The sequence below is a fragment of the Cydia splendana genome, chromosome 5, assembly GCF_910591565.1.
Source record: "Cydia splendana chromosome 5, ilCydSple1.2, whole genome shotgun sequence".
Classification (NCBI taxonomy): domain Eukaryota; kingdom Metazoa; phylum Arthropoda; class Insecta; order Lepidoptera; family Tortricidae; genus Cydia; species Cydia splendana.
The window spans coordinates 127,320-151,278 of record NC_085964.1 but is presented as its reverse complement, the minus strand read 5'-3'; the positions used below and the strand labels follow the sequence as shown (position 1 = coordinate 151,278).

General features: G+C 41.0%; 3 protein-coding genes across 3 annotated transcripts in view; all 3 read left to right on the top strand.

Moving 5' to 3' along the window:
- Positions 1–20,869, top strand: part of LOC134790408 (phospholipase A2 group XV-like) — a 38,238-nt gene extending 17,369 nt beyond the window's left edge. The window contains exons 4-6 of the mRNA XM_063761176.1: positions 3,414–3,585; positions 5,514–5,636; positions 17,214–20,869. Coding sequence (XP_063617246.1) covers positions 3,414–3,585; positions 5,514–5,636; positions 17,214–17,457 — 539 coding nt within the window. The 3' untranslated portion in view covers positions 17,458–20,869. The remainder of the gene's footprint in view (positions 1–3,413; positions 3,586–5,513; positions 5,637–17,213) is intronic.
- Positions 11,597–15,272, top strand: LOC134790407 (uncharacterized). Its single transcript, XM_063761175.1, has 2 exons — positions 11,597–12,855; positions 14,661–15,272. The coding sequence occupies exon 1, from the start codon at positions 12,062–12,064 to the stop codon at positions 12,848–12,850; it is 789 nt and encodes a 262-aa protein (XP_063617245.1). The 5' UTR covers positions 11,597–12,061; the 3' UTR covers positions 12,851–12,855; positions 14,661–15,272.
- On the top strand, positions 20,842–23,027 carry LOC134790323 (uncharacterized; the record flags this gene model as incomplete). The annotated part of the gene is made up of 1 exon (XM_063761092.1): positions 20,842–23,027. A coding segment is annotated over one exon (702 nt), but the record flags the coding sequence as incomplete, so codon positions are not given.
- Between the last annotated feature and the right edge of the window lie 932 nt (positions 23,028–23,959).

Here is a 23,959-nt window from a genome sequence, read left to right as displayed (position 1 = left end):
ACAGAAAATAATAAACAAATCGCTCGCTATTGCAATCTTGTAAGGTACTTATTTGTATTACCTTATAAGGATTAAAATTACCCACTTTATAAGGATTAAAGTCCAAATTACTAATCAATGCGAAATACAAGTACGAAAACGAAGATTTTACAAATGCGAATTACTTACTCCACAAAGAAAGGTCATTGTTACAACGATGATACATGTACATTGACATGTACGTTTACACCGTATTAAAAGAATTGAATTGAATTGAATAATCAAAATTATATAGGTCATAAGTAAGGTCATAACTGACGCATTGTTTAGCAAAAAAAAACCTAATTATTAAGTATTGGTACTTCATAGCATAATAAATCCCACTAAAAACATTTTCATGTAAAATGTTGCCAAGACGAAACCATAAGGCTCCCACTGTCAAAAAGTTATCAAATCTCTGGTAGAGCCAAGCGTCTAACTCTACAAGCAGAGATGGGCAAATTTTATTCGAATGACGAATAACGAATGAAAATAACAAAATTTATCCCGAATGACGAATAAAAATGTCAGATGATTATTCTTATTTGAATAAATTATTCGTCGAATAATTCATCCGCGAATAATTTATTCGTCGAATGAATTGCCACGAATAATTTGTTTATTGGAATACTGTCCGCTCGATTCGGGATATGAATTAGAGATTCACTAGATATGAAATAGTAAAGATATGTGACGTTCCGCGATAAAAGGTACCTTATAGCGGCTGGCGCTTACGTCGCATAGCGTCGCAATAATATTGGAGCGGCGTTAATAATAGCGTAAGCGCCAACCGCCATAAGGTACCTTTACCCGTGGGACGTCACATAGCTTTACTATATCGTATCTAGTTAATCTCTAATTCATTTCCCGAATCGCGCCGTCTGATGTGCAATACAACTCTGCAAGTCCTGCAACTACCTAAATAGTTACTGTAAATATAAATTACGCGTTGTGAGATTCGCTCTGAAGCAAACAACTGCTAAGAAAATTTGGTTTTCTCACTCTTTTAGTATATAGCTCTCTTTCTAGGTCTGGCTAGAAAGTTACTAATATAACTTTGTGTGTGAGTAATTCATTGTTCACGCTAATCCTTTGTTTATTATACTACCTGGGCTTATCCTTTAACCCTTAACAATCTTTAACTTGTCAAAACAATTTTACAGTAAAAACAAGTCATATTAAACGTGTTATTATTCGTGTTGTTTATTTTAATGGAATAAACCCGAGGAATAAACCAAAAATCTTAAATATTTTGCGTGGATTTATTCGAATGAAATAACGAATAAATTACTCGTCATTTGAAAAGTGGTCGAATGATTTATCCGCGGATAAATTATTCGCGAATAAAAAAATCGTGAATTATTGTTTATTCGAATGATGCCCATCTCTGTATACAAGCCCTATTAACTTCACAAACTCTACACCTTAGTCAAAATATGTGGCTTGGCCGTTTCGTTATTACAACAACTATTGTATACTAAAAAATAATTCATAGTGAATAAATTTTTCAGCTTACGCCTATGAAACGGCCAAGCGACATATTTTGACGAAGGTGTAGAGTTTGTGAAGTTAGGGCCTGTAGAGTTAGAAGCTTGGCTCTACCAGAGATCTGATAACTTTTTGACAGTGCAAACCTTATGGTTTCGTCTTTGGCAAAATTTTCATGAAAATGTTCTTGGTGGGATTTCACATCTTTTTGTAAGTTGCTTATTATGATTATGACAATTGACAATCTTCCATCTCCTAATTTAAAGGGTTGATAAAGACGTACCTGGGGGCATCTTTTATACAATCTGCGTTTTACTGATTCCCCATACAAACTTCAACCCCCTGTTCACCCTTACGGGGTGATTTTGGGGTTGAAAACTATTCTTATATCCTTCCCCATAATAAAATCTATCTATAGATGGTCAAGCCAATCTTGTCAGTAGAAAAAGGCGCGAAATTCAAATTTTCTATGGGACGATGTCCTTTCGCGGCTACATTTTTCTAATTTGCCGCCTTTTTCTACTGACAAGATCTGCTTGACCCAGTATACATCCCAATTTTTTTTGTTGTTTGTTTACATACCAAATTTCTGCTTCCTAGGACTCCAGGAAGCACCCTAAAGGTTTAGATGATCATCAGTGAGTGAGTGAGTCAGTGACAAAATCGGTTTTTTTTAGATTGGAGGGCATTTTCATTTAACTTGTACTTTAAAGCGCGACTTAAGTCGTGTAACGTCTAACCGTTACATTCCTGACAAAATGTACGGGATTTGACATTAACCGTCAGTTTTGTAACGATTGCTAACCGGCCGTTAAAGGTGCACAGTTAAGTGAAAATGTCCATGTTAAAATCTAAAGTATAAGAGCTATTCGATTGAATTTCTTTTTATGCTTAACAAGCCCATTGACATCATATCCCGAGAGTTTTGTTTATCTGGTATATAATCCAAACCCAAGTTATGAGGGTTCAAAAAAAACGACGAAGCGCTTCGAGAAAAGGTAGGTAGTGCCCTTGCGCTTCGCTTTGCTCGTCTTGGCGGGGGCACTACCGTGCCCCCAGATTTAACTCTAAATTTCGTAAAAAAAAATCAACTTCGATAACGCTTTCCGTTAGTTAGGGCGGGGACAGATGGGAATTAAATCCTTCCCATTTACGACCACACGGGGGCGGGGACAGGCGGGAATAGAAAGAACTTTTCTCAAAAATGGACGGCAAAGTCGACTTTGCCGTTTAAAAAATAGGTCGCGAAGCGCGTAGTTTATGGTCAGTTAAAAATTAAAAAGTTAAAAACATTGCAGTCTCGATTTTGGGACTGCAATGTTGCATACAAATTCCATTATTTGTCGAGTTCCAAACTTTTTAAAAGTTGAAATAGCCATATCAAATGAAGTCACAGGCCCATTAAACAGCCAAACAGATGATTAGTACCGCGACTATTTAGCTGTCTCAAATAGGTTGGCGTATTTTCGGCAGAAAAATACACTTCTATTTTTTTATTAAAAAAATAAAAAGGCGGCAAAGCTAATTTTTTCAATTGTTTCTACTTTTTTCTGTGAAAATATATACGTAAGAACGTTGCTTTTGTAAAATATTTCTATGATATTTATATTTCTTGCACCATTTTTGAGAAAAGCACTATATATGACTCGGCTGGAAGGCTACTTGCTGGCTTCGGATTCAATTAAACGGACTCCCAAGGTCGTCCGTTTAAAACGAATCCTCAGCCTGCAAGTAGCTACTTCCGAGCCTCGACAATAATGTACTATTGTAAAACGTGGACCTGGTATAAACACTCGGTACCTAACAATGAATAGGTAGTCTAAAAAAATGTTCCGTGGCGCAAGATAATTTTCATCAATTAATATTTTGGTAGCTGATATTCATTCATACTTGTGTTGATTGGCCAGGCGACGACCTGGGGTCGCGCGTGCTGCGCGAGAGCGTGCTGCGCGCGCAGCAGATCACGTGCCCGTCGCTGGCGTGGCTGTTGCCGTCCCCGCTGTTCTGGAAGCCGCAGGAGGTGCTGGTGCAGACCGACAAGTACAACTACACCATCGCCGACCTGCAGAAACTGTTCAAGTGAGTACGAGTATATATCACTTTAGGTTCTAACAGCGATTGAATTTATGTCAAGCGGAAGCCAAATCTGTTCCAGCCAGGCACGATCTATGATAAAATATGTTTGATGCCATATCAAGATCGGCAAAAAATATTACTACCTACCTACTTTTAGCATGTGTGTCAATTAAGTAAGCGCCGATCTTCTAGAACCGCTTTAATAACACAACAACCCTTTTTGGATTCCTTAAACTTTCACTTTCTTTTTGATATGACAAACCCAGACAAAAGCAACCCATTAACCTAAACACGATAACAAACAACTTAAATATTAAAGAAGTAACCGAGAGTACCTTATTAGGCCTTACACTGGACAGCCATCTGACATGGAAAGCACATGTAGATCAAGTAAAAAACAAGCTTTCTCGATTTGTTTACGCACTCAGCGTACTAAAAAGTAGCACTACCTTTGAGTGTGCGCTGGCAGCGTATCACTCGCAAGCAGTCGCGTGGCTACGCTACGGACTCCTCTTGTGGGGCCACAGCACTGACATCCAAAACGTTTTCGTAATGCAAAAGAAATGTATTAGGATCCTATCAAACATACATCAACCCCACAGCTGCAGACCCCACTTTAAAAAACTAAACCTACTTACCCTCCCCTCCCTATACATTTTGGAAATAGCTACATTTGTCCGTAAGAACCTACATATATTTAATTTCTGCCAAAACCCCCGACGACTTCATTACATACAACTCCCGGAGCCTAAATTGGAAATATATAAAAACGGACCATATTACAGAGCCATAAAAATTTATAATAATATCCCCACATATTTAAAAACTGAAAAATCTGATTCAAACTTCATAAACCGTCTAAAATGTAAGCTGCTGGATAAATGTTACTATTCAATAACTGAATTTATGGAGGATGATAATATATAACAATATAGGTTTAGTACATTCTAGTTCATAAGGGGTCATCCATTAATTACGTCACACGTTTAGGGGGAGGGAGGGGGTCAAGAAAATGTGACATATTGTGACATGGGGGAGGGGGGAGACACAAACTTTGTGACGACACTTTAACTTCATCATCATCAGTAACCGAATTTTTTTTTAAATTATTTTATTCGCTGTATATTTAAATAACAAGTTTTTAAAACGATAATCGTTTTTATTCTTTTAATTTTCTTTCCTAAGCAGTTTTGGGTTATAAAATTACTAATATTTATATCGTCAAAAATATTTTGATAAAATATTAATAATACTTAGGTACTTACTTAATTCGATTTGGCGATTTCGTAGAAAAAATGTGACGTCACACTAGGGGAGTGGGGTTTGCCAAATGTGACCAAATGTGACAAGGGGGGGGGGGGGGTCAAAAAACCTAGAAATTCGTGTGACGTAATTAATGGATGACCCCTAAGTATAGTTATAATTATAACAAAAAGATGCTAAGTTATTCTTTATTAACTTAAAATATTTTTTGTTCTTGGTTGGAATTAGTAATAAGTAGTTAATGAACAATGTTTTGTTATACCCTTCCAGGGTCCATTATGTAACCTATATGTAACATACTGGTATGCAAATAAAGGTCTTATCTTATCTAATGTAAATTAAATATCTGCCTTGGTTAAGTCAGTGCAATGCAGTAAAATGTAGAGGTAATTATGGGTAATACCTACCTGGTACAACCGGTTTCAATTCTTATACCATACATGCCTTATCTATAAATTTGTATTGTATGCATCAACAAGTTTTGTACTGGTAAGTTATGGTGCTAAAAGTTCAGTAAACTGGTTTAAAGTTCTGAGATACTTTATGAATTAGCTGCCGACAAACAATTTCAATATTTTTTAATGGTAAAATACTCATATTTTAAATACTCACCCAAAAGGATCAAATCCCAATAATTTTGTAATGAACATTTAATCAAATTTTTCCAGCGATATGAACCTGCCGAACGCGTGGGAGATGCGCAAGGACACGGGCCAGTTCACGACGGACTTCAGCGCGCCGGGCGTGGAGGTGCACTGCGTGTACGGGTACAACATCACCACCGTCGACAGGTGACTACATTATATAACTATGTATGTTACACACAAGGACACGGGCCAGTTCACGACGGACTTCAGCGCGCCGGGCGTGGAGGTGCACTGCGTGTACGGGTACAACATCACCACCGTCGACAGGTGACTACATTATATAACTATGTATGTTACACACAAGGACACGGGCCAGTTCACGACGGACTTCAGCGCGCCGGGCGTGGAGGTGCACTGCGTGTACGGGTACAACATCACCACCGTCGACAGGTGACTACATTATATAACTATGTATGTTACACACAAGGACACGGGCCAGTTCACGACGGACTTCAGCGCGCCGGGCGTGGAGGTGCACTGCGTGTACGGGTACAACATCACCACCGTCGACAGGTGACTACATTATATAACTATGTATGTTACACACAAGGACACGGGCCAGTTCACGACGGACTTCAGCGCGCCGGGCGTGGAGGTGCACTGCGTGTACGGGTACAACATCATCACCGTCGACAGGTGACTACATTATATAACTATGTATGTTACACACAAGGACACGGGCCAGTTCACGACGGACTTCAGCGCGCCGGGCGTGGAGGTGCACTGCGTGTACGGGTACAACATCACCACCGTCGACAGGTGACTACATTATATAACTATGTTACACACAAGGACACGGGCCAGTTCACGACGGACTTCAGCGCGCCGGGCGTGGAGGTGCACTGCGTGTACGGGTACAACATCACCACCGTCGACAGGTGACTACATTATATAACTATGTATGTTACACACAAGGACACGGGCCAGTTCACGACGGACTTCAGCGCGCCGGGCGTGGAGGTGCACTGCGTGTACGGGTACAACATCACCACCGTCGACAGGTGACTACATTATATAACTATGTATGTTACACACAAGGACACGGGCCAGTTCACGACGGACTTCAGCGCGCCGGGCGTGGAGGTGCACTGCGTGTACGGGTACAACATCACCACCGTCGACAGGTGACTACATTATATAACTATGTATGTTACACACAAGGACACGGGCCAGTTCACGACGGACTTCAGCGCGCCGGGCGTGGAGGTGCACTGCGTGTACGGGTACAACATCACCACCGTCGACAGGTGACTACATTATATAACTATGTATGTTACACACAAGGACACGGGCCAGTTCACGACGGACTTCAGCGCGCCGGGCGTGGAGGTGCACTGCGTGTACGGGTACAACATCACCACCGTCGACAGGTGACTACATTATATAACTGTATGTTACACACAAGGACACGGGCCAGTTCACGACGGACTTCAGCGCGCCGGGCGTGGAGGTGCACTGCGTGTACGGGTACAACATCACCACCGTCGACAGGTGACTACATTATATAACTGTATGTTACACACAAGGACACGGGCCAGTTCACGACGGACTTCAGCGCGCCGGGCGTGGAGGTGCACTGCATGTACGGGTACAACATCGCCACCGTCGACAGGTGACTACATTATATAACTATGTATGTTACACACAAGGACACGGGCCTGTTCACGACGGACTTCAGCGCGCCGGGCGTGGAGGTGCACTGCGTGTACGGGTACAACATCACCACCGTCGACAGGTGACTACATTATATAACTATGTATGTTACACACAAGGACACGGGCCAGTTCACGACGGACATCAGCGCGCCGGGCGTGGAGGTGCACTGCGTGTACGGGTACAACATCACCACCGTCGACAGGTGACTACATTATATAACTGTATGTTACACACAAGGACACGGGCCAGTTCACGACGGACTTCAGCGCGCCGGGCGTGGAGGTGCACTGCGTGTACGGGTACAACATCACCACCGTCGACAGGTGACTACATTATATAACTGTATGTTACACACAAGGACACGGGCCAGTTCACGACGGACTTCAGCGCGCCGGGCGTGGAGGTGCACTGCGTGTACGGGTACAACATCGCCACCGTCGACAGGTGACTACATTATATAACTATGTATGTTACACACAAGGACACGGGCCAGTTCACGACGGACTTCAGCGCGCCGGGCGTGGAGGTGCACTGCGTGTACGGGTACAACATCACCACCGTCGACAGGTGACTACATTATATAACTGTATGTTACACACAAGGACACGGGCCAGTTCACGACGGACTTCAGCGCGCCGGGCGTGGAGGTGCACTGCGTGTACGGGTACAACATCACCACCGTCGACAGGTGACTACATTATATAACTGTATGTTACACACAAGGACACGGGCCAGTTCACGACGGACTTCAGCGCGCCGGGCGTGGAGGTGCACTGCGTGTACGGGTACAACATCGCCACCGTCGACAGGTGACTACATTATATAACTATGTATGTTACACACAAGGACACGGGCCAGTTCACGACGGACTTCAGCGCGCCGGGCGTGGAGGTGCACTGCGTGTACGGGTACAACATCGCCACCGTCGACAGGTGACTACATTATATAACTATGTTACACACAAGGACACGGGCCAGTTCACGACGGACTTCAGCGCGCCGGGCGTGGAGGTGCACTGCGTGTACGGGTACAACATCACCACCGTCGACAGGTGACTACATTATATAACTGTATGTTACACACAAGGACACGGGCCAGTTCACGACGGACTTCAGCGCGCCGGGCGTGGAGGTGCACTGCGTGTACGGGTACAACATCACCACCGTCGACAGGTGACTACATTATATAACCTAGCACCCACTCTGTTCGCGCTGTATTTTTCAGTTGTAGTCCGAGAAGTCTTATCGACATGCTCCGAAGGTGTTCGCGTCCGCTATCGCACTGACGGCAACATTTTTAACCTGGCCAGATTCAAAGCACGCACAAAAGTCTCATACGCAGTGATCACAGAGATCATGTATGCAGACGACTTGTGCTTTGTGACTGAGTCCCCAGACGGCATGCAACAGCTCATGTCCAGTTTCGACGAGTCTTGCCGCAGATTTGGGCTCAAGATCAGTGTCAAGAAGACTGAAGTGATGTCTCTGGACGTGCTCAGTCAACAGACACTGGTCGTCAGACTCGGCGAGGACCAGCTGAAGCAGGTTGACAAGTTCCGCTATCTGGGGAGCACGATAACCTCCAAGTGCGATCTTGATGCTGAAGTTAACAGCAGAATCGGGGCTGCGGCAGCAGCTTTCGGTAGGCTAGATCACAAGATTCTCAGCTCACACGACTTGAAATTGGCCACTAAGATCTCCGTGTACATGGCAGTCGTGTTGCCTAACCTCCTTTACTCTGCTGAAACGTGGACCATTTATCGCCGCCATATTCGTATGCTGGATGGATTCCACCTCAGATGCCTACGTAAGATACTGAAGATCCGATGGTCTGATCGTGTTCGGAACACCGAAGTGCTGCGTAGAGCAAATGTGGGTGGAATCGAGGTATACCTCATGCGACGTCAGCTTCGGTGGTGCGGTCACGTTTCGCGGATGAACGACCGGCGTGTGGCTAAGCACATCTTCTATTCTGAGCTTGAGGAGGGCAAGCGGAAACAGGGCGGCCAATTCCTTAGGTACAAAGATGTGCTTAAGCGTCACATGAAAAAGAGTGGCGTAGAGCCCTCGCGATGGGAGCAGCAGGCAGCCATGCGTACGGAATGGCGGGCTGCAATAAATGCCAAGATAACCGATTTTGAATCTCAGCGGCGCTTAGAGCTTGATGCCAAGCGTGATAGAATAAAAGCCAGACCACCTGCGGCAATACCCTATAACTATGTAAACGGTGTGCTCACATGCCTGCAATGTTCGCGAACTTTTACTAACAAGATCGGCTACATCAGCCACTTGCGAGCACACCAGCGACAGCAACGGAGTTGACAGCAGTCGCCGTGGCCGAAGTCGGCCGTGGAGTTAGTTACATTATATAACTATGTATGTTACACACAAGGACACGGGCCAGTTCACGACGGACTTCAGCGCGCCGGGCGTGGAGGTGCACTGCGTGTACGGGTACAACATCACCACCGTCGACAGGTGACTACATTATATAACTATGTATGTTACACACAAGGACACGGGCCAGTTCACGACGGACTTCAGCGCGCCGGGCGTGGAGGTGCACTGCGCGTACGGGTACAACATCACCACCGTCGACAGGTTACACACAAGCATATGGAGCAGCCCACTTATAACTAGGTACAATCATTCTTAAAATTATTCGCTACATTCTTAATTCTATGTAAGAATTCCTCGCTACGTTATGTGTTCTAATAGAAAATGGTTCGTGTTTGAACATAGGTAGAGGTAACCTTAGGCTTAGAGCATTTAATAACTGGAGTCGCCTTTAAGAGCTTACCCGTCTGCCGAAAAGTTTGCACAATTGTGCAAACTTTTGTTTGGACTGACATGGCTATTTCTACGTTACGTATAAATCATGTAGAAATGGCAATACATGTGACGTCCCCTCCCCCGCAAAAATCGGGAGACTGTTTCGTACCGAAAATGACAGCCATGAGTGCCATGACGTCTCCAGTTACCTACCTTTTTAGTTTATGAATGTTATGACGGAAAAAGACAAACGTTTAGTCAGGTCACCGAGCACCGTCAGCGGGCAGGCGCTTCGGGCACCGGGCGGGGCCGACATTCTTTCAGACTCTCCCGGGATTTCTCCTCGTTCCGGGCGGAAGTGAACCATTTTACTTTTGAAATAGAAATCATTTTGTATGGGGCCGAGGAAAAAGGTTTTTGAAGTTTTTTGTCGACGGCCAATTATATTTCGTTCGTTTCATTCTTCAGATATAACATTTACCAGGTAGTCCTTTAAACCTACAGGCGACTTTTGCACTATATTAAGAGACAGTTATTTGACTATTGAACTGATTTTTAGTTCATTCATTCGTTCCCCTACCCTTCCCGTTCGTTCCACCATCATGGTTGCTCATTCTTTTTTCGTGCACGGCGACGACCGCACGCGCCCTTTAGCTCCTCGGCTACGACATTATTACCTACAAAAATGTCGAAGCGCACAGCTAAAGACAAGTTAAAATATTATCGTGAAAAAATTCAACGACTTGAAGATCATAAAAGACGATACAGGATCATTTATGATTCGTCTTCATCGGAAGATGAAGGTAAGTTGTTTGTTTTATTATTTAGTGTTAAGAAGTGATTAAAATGAGCCGACATAGGGATTGACTGCGAGTCTCTAACTATGATCATATAACTATCGGGGTTGACCGCGAGTCTCCAACGATGCAAATAAGCAGAACAATGCGCGCAATCTTCAGTAGATGCGCGTTACTCTGCGACACAATTTTTTTTTCTCAACCTACCCCCAAGAGAAAATATTTTCCATAAAATGTAATAATCACTTCTTTTTTTGTTTTAGATGTTGTAATGGAAAATCCAGATGGTTCCGTACCGGCTCATGATCCTATTATACAGGAACCACAGCAAAACATCGAAAATCCCGTACCGGAACATAATAGTGATGTCCCGATACCGGACCATAATAACGAGATTCCTGCACCTGAAAATCAGGCAGATTTACCGGATCTATATCTGAATCCCTAAAATCTTTTCTCCTATCTTTGCATTCCCTAATATTGTTTGTCATAATGATCAGATGTCCTAACGCGCGTATTCCCTAATTTTGGTTTCCCTATTATCGAATGGGTGATTTTTTTTTGTCCTAATATCTTTTTCCCTAATGACACTTTCCATATTGAGTATTTATCCTAATGTTATGTAGCATAATTCTTTTTTTGCCTAATTATTGTTAGGCCTAAAAATTATATATCCTAAACATCATGTTACCAAAGTTCACTTAGCCTATCGTTGCTTGACCTAACACTCGTATGCCCTAATTTTGATTTCCCTATTGCGTTTCGTTTTTACAATGGTCGCAGTTCTAACCTAACCTAACCCACTTTTGTGGCAGCAGTTCGTTTTTGCGAGGATCACAGTTCTAACCTAACCTAACCCACTTTTGTGGCAACATTTCGTTTTTACAATGGTCGCAGTTCTAACCTAACCTAACCCACTTTTGTGGCAGCAGTTCGTTTTTGCGAGGGTCACGGTTCTAACCTAACCTAACCCACTTTTGTGGCAACAGTTCGTTACCATTCATTATGGAAAGTAATTGTTATGATAATTGATCAATAGGAAAAGTAACTGTTATGACGATTGATCATTAGGGTAATAGCCATTAGGTCAAAACAGTTAGAACATGTTATTTTATGCCAAACATTGTTAGGGATTTCGAAGAATATGGTAAAAAACATTAGGGATCTTGATAGTTATGGTACAAATGCTTAGGGCAAATGAGTCTTAGGCTAACCATTACATTATGGAAAATAATCGTTATGACAATTGATCGTTAGGGCATGTGCCCATTAGGACAAACCAGTTAGGGCAAGTGACTTTAGGACAAACGTTGTTAGGGATTCAGAATGACACCCAGATTTACCCATGTCGTCAGCTCAACCCGAGCTTGACCCGGACATGCTGCTGGCTCTCGGAGAATCGACCGAGGATACCCCCGAGTATGGCGAAAAAATCCACGATAATTTATCGAAACTTTGGTTACCGTTACTCAAAAAAGGTATGACAAATGAAGCTAAAGATAAAATCCGAAAAGACTATTTGGTTCCCGACAACTGTCGATTGCTACAAGCACCAAAACTAAACGTGGAGATTTCAGCAGCCGTACCCGATATGGTCCGAAACCGAGACAAAAACCTAGCTGCAGCGCAGCAACAACTTGGCCACGGGATCGCTGCCGTCAATAAGGCCATGGATATTCTAATTAAATGTGTAGATTCCAACGGAATCGAAGCTATGAAACACCTCAGCAACGGCTGCCGTATTCTGTGTGACCTTCATGCGTCATCTACTCAAAGCCGCATAAAACTTATCACACCTAGTCTCGATAAGACGTTCTTGCAAGTTATTCAAGACACAGAACGTGATGATACCCTGTTTGGTAATAAATTGTCCGAGAAAATCAAGGCAGCGAAGACCATTGAAAAACAAGGTCTCCAAATCAAGAAAACGTCCCCAAAGAAACCCGCGCCTGCACAGCCGTCGACAAGTCGAGCGTCGTACTCGGGAAACTGGTCAGCGCCCCCTCGTTACGCGTCGAACAGGGGGGGGCGGAGAGGTGCTCGCAGGCAGACGAATTACACCCGTCGGACGTTTCCAGCTCCACAACCGGCCAAGACATCCCCTGCGACCAAGACACGTGCCCAGGCACCGTAACGCAGGTACATGCCGGCCGAATAAGTCATTTTTATAACTGTTGGCTAAAAATAACATCGAACGACATGGTTTTAGATTGGGTCAGATATGGCTACTCAATCCCATTTAACTCGGACGTAAAACAAACATTTGTTCCATCAAACACGCTCGAACAAAGTGAAGTAGCTGATATGAAATTGGCTATACAAAAGCTGTTAGATTTAGGAGCCATATCTGAGTGCCCTAAAGTCAAAAACCAATATATATCTAAGGTTTTTCTTGCCCCAAAACCTAACGGAGGAAAGCGTTTTATCCTAAATTTAAAAGGTCTCAATAAATTTATTGCTCCCTGTCATTTCAAGATGGAGGATTATCGCACGGCCTCAAAACTCATTCCTCAAAATGGTTTTTTAGCCACAATAGATTTGACAGAAGCATATTTGCTTATACCTATAAATATAAATGACAGAAAGTACTTGAGATTTCAATTTAATAATCTGACATACGAATTTACATCAATGCCGTATGGTTTATCTATAGCTCCTAGAGTATTCACAAAGATAATGAAAGAAGTGGTATCTAATTTGAGATCTCGAGGCTGTAAGTCTGTCATTTATTTGGACGATATTCTGTGCATAGGAGATACCTTTCAAGAATGTCTAAATAATGTTAAGGAAACCTTAAAGCTATTGCAATGTTTAGGATTTGTTATCAATTATGATAAGAGTTCCTTACATCCAGAACAAACTTGTAAATTTTTAGGGTTTAACTTTCACACCCAAAATTTGACCATTGCCTTACCCGATGATAAACGAAATAAAATTGCACAATTGGTTCGTAAATTCCTAGGGCTGTCTAAATGTACCATTCGAGACTTTTCACAACTCATCGGAGTTTTAGTGTCAGCCTGTCCCGCTGTTAAATATGGTTGGGTTTATACGAAAACCTTAGAAAGGCTAAAATATCTCGAGTTATTAAAAAATAACAATTATTTTGACGCCAAAATGAAACCTTCTTGTTCCATATTGGACGATCTTAACTGGTGGTTAAACAATATTATGACATCAAACAATTACATGAGATATCCTAGTTTTCAACTCGAAATTTACAGTGACGCATCCAACTCCGGTTGGGGTGCGGTTTGCGGGAAAAATAAGATTAATGGCGTGTGGAAATCTTCGGAACGGGACTCTCATATAAATTATTTGGAATTGCTGGCTGTTTACCTTGGATTAAAGAGCTTTGCTAAAAATATGACTAACTGTGCAATTTTGTTGCGAGTTGATAACACGACCGCCATAAGTTATATAAACCGCATGGGGGGCATACAGTTTCCACACCTAAACGATTTGTCTCGTACAATTTGGCAATGGTGCGAGAAGCGAAATATATTGATCTTCGCATCATATATAAATACAAAAGAAAACATTGCGGATCCAGAGTCTAGAAAAATAGTTAACCCGGATACCGAATGGGAACTGTCAGACAGAGCGTTTGAGTCTATAGTACAACGGTTTGGTAAACCAACAATAGATTTATTCGCTTCTCGTTCCAATGCCAAATGCCAAAATTTCGTTTCATGGAAACCCGACCCAGATGCGATAGCGGTCGACGCATTTACGATTAACTGGGGTGAAAAATATTTCTACGCCTTTCCCCCTTTTTCGTTAATTTTAAAATGCCTTAGAAAGATCGTAGACGATCAAGCAAATGGAATCCTAGTGTTTCCTTATTGGCCATCGCAACCGTGGTTTCCCCTAATGCGGAGCCTCCTTAGTTCGGAGATAATGTTTCTCAACCCGAATAAAAACTTGCTTCATTCCCATTACAGGGACTGCCACCCCCTACACAAGGGGCTTACCCTGGGGGTCGCGAAGCTCTGCAACAGTCCTTCAGTCGAAGAGGCTCCCCACCAGAGGCTATAACACTGATGTTGGCATCACTCTCCGACAAAACAATACAGCAATACGAAGTTACATATAAGCTCTGGTGGCAATTTTGCACCGTTAATTCTATTGAAATTTTAAATCCCCCGAAATCGTCAATATTGTCTTTTTTAACAGAACAATTTAATAAAAATTGTGCATATGGCACACTGAATAGTCACCGTTCAGCCTTATCCTTGTTATTGGGAGACAACGTCGGTTCGGACGATTGCGTGAAACGCCTCCTCAAAGGTGCCTACAAACAAAGACCGAACGGTCCCAAGTATAATAAATAATAATAAATACTGACATAATCAAAACATCAGCTGCCGGACGAGAGCAACCCGTTCTCTTCCTCCCATATTTTAAAGATAAGGTGTCTATATGCCCTGCTACAACTCTCAGAGATTATATTTTTGTAACAAAAAATAAGAGAGTTGATAGTATAGGAAATTTGTTATTGACATACAAACCTCCACATAGGCCTGCAACTTCTCAGACACGGACGACCTTGGGAGTCCGTTTAATTGAATCCGAAGCCAGCAAGTAGCCTTCCAGCCGAGTCATATATAGTGCTTTTCTCAAAAATGGTGCAAGAAATATAAATATAATAGAAATATTTTACAGAATCAACGTTCTTACGTATATATTTTCACAGAAAAAAGTAGAAACAATTGAAAAAATTAGCTTTGCCGCCTTTTTATTTTTTTAATTAATAAATAGAAGTGTATTTTTCTGCCGAAAATACGCCAACCTATTTGAGACAGCTAAATAGTCGCGGTACCAACATTATAATTATAAGTACTAATCATCTCTTTGGCTGTTTAATGGGCCTGTGTCTTTATTTGATATGGCCATTTCAACTTTTAAAAAGTTTGGAACACGACAAATAATGGAATTTGTATGCAACATTGCAGTCCCAAAATCGAGACTGCAATGTTTTTAACTTTTTAATTTTAGTCGACTTTGCCGTTTAAAAATAAGGTCGCGAAGCGCGTAGTTTATGGTCAGTCAAAAATTAAAAAGTTAAAAACATTGCAGTCTCGATTTTGGCACTGCAATGTTGCATACAAATTCCATTATTTGTCGAGTTCCAAACTTTTTAAAACTTGAAATGGCCATATCAAATGAAGGCACAGGCCCATTAAACAGCCAAACAGATGATTAGTACCGCGACTATTTAGCTGTCTCAAATAGGTTGACGTATTTTCGGCAGAAAAATACACTTCTATTTTTTTATTAAAAAAATAAAAAGGCGGCAAAGCTAATTTTTTCAATTGTTTCTACTTTTTTCTGTGAAAATATATACGTAAGAACGTTGCTTTTGTAAAATATTTCTATGATATTTATATTTCTTGCACCATTTTTGAGAAAAGCACTATATATGACTCGGCTGGAAGGCTACTTGCTGGCTTCGGATTCAATTAAACGGACTCTCAAGGTCGTCCGTTTAAAACGAATCCTCAGCCTGCAAGTAGCTACTTCCGAGCCTCGCAAATAATGTACTATTGTCGGAGAGTGGCATTGACATTACAGTGTTTAGCGCGCACAGTGCGCGCCACGCCGCCACGTCGGCCGCGAGCCGCGCCGGCGTCAGCGTCGACACTATCCGCCGCACCGCGGGCTGGACCGCGGCGTCTACGTCGTTTGCGCGGTTCTATAATAGGCCACTATCGGATGAAGGACTCTTTGCGAGATCTGTTTGCTTGCCGAGTACAAGTGACAATCCTTAGATAATAAGATTATTGATCATAATTAGATGATTTATTAATATGAATAAATGTTAATATTAGACTGACTAATAGGGTCACGTCAAAAAATTAAATAAAAATACGATTTTGTACCTATCTATAGTTTCATTCCACCTAAGCAAAACTTTAAGACTCTAAACATCTACCTGGTAAATGTTATATCTGAAGAATGAAACGAACGAAATATAATAGATGATCAAACGAACTTCTCGAGCGAAGTTCGATCACTATTATATGAGTCGTTTCATTCGAAGATATAATAACCCTCCCTACCCTAATATGACCCCAAATTTTAAAGTTTAGCATTTTCTCTAAAGATAATGAGCAACCATGATGGTGGAACGAACGGGAAGGGTAGGGGAACGAATGAATGAACTAAAAATCAGTTCAATAGTCAAATAACTGTCTCTTAATATAGTGCAAAAGTCGCCTGTAGGTTTAAAGGACTACCTGGTAAATGTTATATCTTCGAATGAAACGACTCATATAATAGTGATCGAACTTCGCTCGAGAAGTTCGTTTGATCATCTATTCATAAAGTATCTCAGAACTTTAAACCGGTTTACTGAACTTTTAGCACCATAACTTACCAGTACAAAACTTGTCGATGCATACAACACAAATTTATAGATAAGGAATTTACGGTATAAGAATTGAAACCGGTTACGACACGCGCTCAATCTAGATTACACCTGAAACTTACTCCAGGCTGGTGTACGCGCCGGGCACGTGGCTGGACGGGTACCCGGCGCTGGCGCCGGGCGACGGGGACGGCACCGTGAACCGGCGCTCGCTGGCGGCGTGCGAGCGCTGGGCCAAGCGGCGCCGGCTCGGCCGCACGCTCAACGGCAAGCCCCTCAAGTCGCTGCCGCTGCCCGACGCCGAGCACCTCACCATCCTGCACGACCCGCGCGTGCTCGACTACGTCACCACCGTCATGCGGCAACCATAAATTTAAAAGGTGAAAGCCGACTTTGGCGCTCGCTTAGTGTACCTGGCTGTTTTTTCGTGCAATATTGTAAAATATGTAGTTGTTTGAGGTGCCGTATGTGGGAAATGAATATCCCTTAGCCCGGTAGAGCCGTAGCCTAAGCGAGCGCCGCGGAAAGATTCGACTTTAAAAATCGCAATTTTCATTTAGCTTCTAGAAGAGCATAATTTCAATATTAAAATTATATTTGTTCTGTGAAACCTCGATAGAAAACTATTTTAATGAAAGCAAAATTTTAAGCAATAAGTACCTACTTAGAAATATCTGGACATCGCCTCGTGATGTTTAATGAACGTGCAGAATATTTATTTAATTATTAGAATACGAATTGAACAGTTCTCTTCCAGTAACTATTGTTTAGGAAACTGTAAATAATAATAAGAAAAACAAATTACATATATGGGAAATATTATGTTTCCACACTGCTCTCTAAAAATACCAAATAATTTATCATTATTCATTAGAGATCTACTGATATTAGATGATATTAGAAGTTATGCTTTTTAGGGTTCCGGACCCAATGGGTAAAAACGGGACCCTATTACTAAGACTCCGCTGTCTATCTGTCTGTGACAAGGCTGTATCTCATGAACCGTGATAGCTAGGCAGTTGACATTTTCACAGATGATATACCAAAAACAGAATATAAGTAATAAATATTTAAGTGGTGCTCCCATACAGCAAACGTGTTTTTTTTTGCCGTTTTTTGCGTAATGGTACGGAACCTTTCGTGCGCGAGTCGGATTTTTATTTTTTATTTTTTGCATCAACTTTATATTGTTCCGTGCAATGAATGACTAGTCAATAATAATGAAATATTGCTGTTCCAGTTTTACCGATAAGCTTATGCTTTGGTATTATAATATATGCATTACTTGTGTAAAAACAGGGTAGGTATGTAGTTCTATTATCGATGCTCTCTAACGAAATGAGATTTATTTTTCTCAATCGAGAATAGTTTTAATAATAAAGAACGTAAATCAATTAACAATTTACTATAATCTGGTTCATAATTGTACCTAGGTTCATGGATTTTATATCACTAACTCTACAAAGATATTTGGAATCCATCTGATTGATAATACTCCCATTTACCCAACATGTACCCCTGTCTCAGGCAGCAGGCTTAGCACAGTCGAGTTGTGGCGCTCCTGTGCTAAGCCCAGATCACAAATATTTTATTTATACATAACCTGCCTAACTATTCCCAGTGCCCATAGATGGGAATAAATAGTATAAATACATTACTATCTGTGGCCTGCGGGGACAAATGGCGAATATACTGAAGTTTTATCTAGAAGGTAATGCTTGTTCTTGTTAAATTCATTTCCCTTTACATATCGACAACAGTTTTATTTGTGTGTGGCCTAGCTTTGCCGACCTAGTCAATATTGCCAATTATCATTTAGGACAAATAACATTCGGATTGACTCGAAAACAAAAGTAATAAACCTAAAATAGTATAAGTGTTTATCAATTAATTTTCGATTAGTTTTTAAACCATTTCAGTGATTTTAGGTATAATAATAATACTCCAGTCCATAGTCTTCGTAGTAATTGTTAGTACTAATATTAATAGCGGTAACGTGTCCAGCCAAGTTCAAAGAAAAAGGAAGAAGGAATGTATATTACACGAACCATTTCGAGCTACTTTTGACCCCTTCACAATTTGAAACCTATTTAACCTACACAGATGAAATTTGGCATATTTATTCAAGCCCCTTAGCTTGTCTAGAATACAAAATTTCATTAACGTAGCTCAAACAGTTATTGATAAATTAACGTTTAAAAACAGGCATTTTTGTGACTGACTGATCAAAAACCTAACCCACTTCCAGATGACCTAGAAACTTGAAATTTACTATCAAGGTAGACTATGAGGTGTATATAGAGGAAAAATCTGAAATGTGAAAATTATTGATAATTCGGTGGAAAAAAATCATATACTTATTGATAATTAACAGATTAATTTAGACTTAAAGGTCAAAAACCTATCCCACTTCCAGATGACCTAGAAATTAGATATTTGGCATGAAGGTAGACTATTAGGCGTATACAAAGGAAAAAAATCTGAAAACTGAATTTTTTTGACAATTGACCGCGCGTTAGCGAGGGTCTCCTTTTCAGCATGGGCAAAACTGCTTTCATGTTGAATACTAGTTATTTTTGCACAAAAAGTAATGATATCCCAACAAAAACATAAATGTGAAATGAGAGCCAAGTTCAATATTAAGAATGTGTCATTAATGTCATTATTGACTCGCTGACAAAAAAATTGACAATTATATGGGTGCCAAGTTCTGTGCTGTGTAGAAAATCTTGAAATTATAAAGGATTTGTCTTGGCTAGGTTTTACGTATAGATCTCGATTTTTTTGTCGGCGAGTCAATAATGACATATTCTTGATATTGAACTTGGCTCTCTCTCCTGGCGGAGACTGCGACGAATATGAGACATTTTGGAGGATGCATACCATATTATCATGGAGTGTGTCCGAAACGAAAGTGAGAGAAAGGATATAATGAACGAAACAATGAACGAAACCTTATTTGAAGTTGGGGGTTGCAACCAAATTTTGGGGCACCCACTATCTGAGGATGCAAAATGTGTATATAAACTTGTTGTGTTAGGATTACGTAGAAGATAAAGTTACCTACATTTAATTTTGTACACGTACAGAGCGACATCGTCACAAGTGACCAAGCTCTTTAAATAAAGTAAAAAAAAACTTGGCTCTCATTTCACATTTATTTTTTTGTTGGGATAATTACTTATCTAAATATTCACAACGATTAAACTTTATTTTAAAGTACCACATATACCATCAGGATATCACACACGATATACTCGCCTATTTTTAATAGATTACCATGACATGTCTAAACCTAAACGTTAGGTAAGAATTCTATCGCTTGAAATAGTAGGTAAGGATATTAGAGTTTGTTTGCAACTCAAACTAAAATATAATTGTAAAATGGTCTTGCCTTCCTATAATAATTGTAAGGATTTAATTTTAAATAATTGTAGGTAACCCTTTGTTTGCTTCGTTTTACCCGTTAAAAGTTTTTTTTTCTATAGTCTGTATCTTTAGGTATTGAAATAAAAGTAAACAAAATCTTCCCTCAAATGGCTCCTTAAGCCAGTTGATCAAATATTATATTTCGTTCGTTTCATTCTTCAGATATAACATTTACCAGGTAGTCCTTTAAACCTACAGGCGACTTCTGCACTATATTAAGAGACAGTTATTTGACTATTGAACTGGTTTTTTTTTTTTTTGTTCATTCATTCGTTCCCCTACCCTTCCCGTTCGTTCCACCATCATGGTTGCTCACAAGTTAAAATATTAACGATGATTTATCGAAACTTTGGTTACCGTTACTCAAAAAAGGTATGACAAATGAAGCCAAAGATAAAATCCGAAAAGACTATTTGGTTCCCGACAACTGTCGATTGCTACAAGCACCAAAATTAAACGTGGAGATTTCAGCAGCCGTACCCGATATGGTCCGAAACCGAGACAAAAACCTAGCTGCAGCGCAGCAACAACTTGGCCACGGGATCGCTGCCGTCAATAAGGCCATGGATATTCTAATTAAATGTGTAGATTCCAACGGAATCGAAGCTATGAAACACCTCAGCAACGGCTGCCGTATTCTGTGTGACCTTCATGCGTCATCTACTCAAAGCCGCATAAAACTTATCACACCTAGTCTCGATAAGACGTTCTTGCAAGTTATTCAAGACACAGAACGTGATGATACCCTGTTTGGTAATAAATTGTCCGAGAAAATCAAGGCAGCGAAGACCATTGAAAAACAAGGTCTCCAAATCAAGAAAACGTCCCCAAAGAAACCCGCGCCTGCACAGCCGTCGACAAGTCGAGCGTCGTACTCGGGAAACTGGTCAGCGCCCCCTCGTTACGCGTCGAACAGGGGGGGGCGGAGAGGTGCTCGCAGGCAGACGAATTACACCCGTCGGACGTTTCCAGCTCCACAACCGGCCAAGACATCCCCTGCGACCAAGACACGTGCCCAGGCACCGTAACGCAGGTACATGCCGGCCGAATAAGTCATTTTTATAACTGTTGGCTAAAAATAACATCGAACGACATGGTTTTAGATTGGGTCAGATATGGCTACTCAATCCCATTTAACTCGGACGTAAAACAAACATTTGTTCCATCAAACACGCTCGAACAAAGTGAAGTAGCTGATATGAAATTGGCTATACAAAAGCTGTTAGATTTAGGAGCCATATCTGAGTGCCCTAAAGTCAAAAACCAATATATATCTAAGGTTTTTCTTGCCCCAAAACCTAACGGAGGAAAGCGTTTTATCCTAAATTTAAAAGGTCTCAATAAATTTATTGCTCCCTGTCATTTCAAGATGGAGGATTATCGCACGGCCTCAAAACTCATTCCTCAAAATGGTTTTTTAGCCACAATAGATTTGACAGAAGCATATTTGCTTATACCTATAAATATAAATGACAGAAAGTACTTGAGATTTCAATTTAATAATCTGACATACGAATTTACATCAATGCCGTATGGTTTATCTATAGCTCCTAGAGTATTCACAAAGATAATGAAAGAAGTGGTATCTAATTTGAGATCTCGAGGCTGTAAGTCTGTCATTTATTTGGACGATATTCTGTGCATAGGAGATACCTTTCAAGAATGTCTAAATAATGTTAAGGAAACCTTAAAGCTATTGCAATGTTTAGGATTTGTTATCAATTATGATAAGAGTTCCTTACATCCAGAACAAACTTGTAAATTTTTAGGGTTTAACTTTCACACCCAAAATTTGACCATTGCCTTACCCGATGATAAACGAAATAAAATTGCACAATTGGTTCGTAAATTCCTAGAGCTGCCTAAATGTACCATTCGAGACTTTTCACAACTCATCGGAGTTTTAGTGTCAGCCTGTCCCGCTGTTAAATATGGTTGGGTTTATACGAAAACCTTAGAAAGGCTAAAATATCTCGAGTTATTAAAAAATAACAATTATTTTGACGCCAAAATGAAACCTTCTTGTTCCATATTGGACGATCTTAACTGGTGGTTAAACAATATTATGACATCAAATAATTACATGAGATATCCTAGTTTTCAACTCGAAATTTACAGTGACGCATCCAACTCCGGTTGGGGTGCGGTTTGCGGGAAAAATAAGATTAATGGCGTGTGGAAATCTTCGGAACGGGACTCTCATATAAATTATTTGGAATTGCTGGCTGTTTACCTTGGATTAAAGAGCTTTGCTAAAAATATGACTAACTGTGCAATTTTGTTGCGAGTTGATAACACGACCGCCATAAGTTATATAAACCGCATGGGGGGCATACAGTTTCCACACCTAAACGATTTGTCTCGTACAATTTGGCAATGGTGCGAGAAGCGAAATATATTGATCTTCGCATCATATATAAATACAAAAGAAAACATTGCGGATCCAGAGTCTAGAAAAATAGTTAACCCGGATACCGAATGGGAACTGTCAGACAGAGCGTTTGAGTCTATAGTACAACGGTTCAATTGGTAAACCAACAATAGATTTATTCGCTTCTCGTTCCAATGCCAAATGCCAAGATTTCGTTTCATGGAAACCCGACCCAGATGCGATAGCGGTCGACGCATTTACGATTAACTGGGGTGAAAAATATTTCTACGCCTTTCCCCCTTTTTCGTTAATTTTAAAATGCCTTAGAAAGATCGTAGACGATCAAGCAAATGGAATCCTAGTGTTTCCTTATTGGCCATCGCAACCGTGGTTTCCCCTAATGCGGAGCCTCCTTAGTTCGGAGATAATGTTTCTCAACCCGAATAAAAACTTGCTTCATTCCCATTACAGGGACTGCCACCCCCTACACAAGGGGCTTACCCTGGGGGTCGCGAAGCTCTGCAACAGTCCTTCAGTCGAAGAGGCTCCCCACCAGAGGCTATAACACTGATGTTGGCATCACTCTCCGACAAAACAATACAGCAATACGAAGTTACATATAAGCTCTGGTGGCAATTTTGCACCGTTAATTCTATTGAAATTTTAAATCCCCCGAAATCGTCAATATTGTCTTTTTTAACAGAACAATTTAATAAAAATTGTGCATATGGCACACTGAATAGTCACCGTTCAGCCTTATCCTTGTTATTGGGAGACAACGTCGGTTCGGACGATTGCGTGAAACGCCTCCTCAAAGGTGCCTACAAACAAAGACCGAACGGTCCCAAGTATAACCATACATGGGACCCTCAGGTTGTTTTAAACCGTGTTTCTCACTGGTATCCCAATACAAGTATAAGCCTGGAAAAACTGTCGAAAAAATTAGTGACATTACTGGCCATATGCACAGCGCATAGGGTTCAAACATTAGCGCTTATAAAAATCGAAAATATTGTTATTTCCCCAAACGGTGTCAAAATTGGAATTACTGACATAATCAAAACATCAGCTGC

Excerpts from the sequence above, each read along its gene's own strand:
- LOC134790407 (XM_063761175.1), top strand. The coding sequence starts at position 12,062 with ATGTCGTCAGCTCAACCCGAGCTTGACCCGGACATGCTGCTGGCTCTC.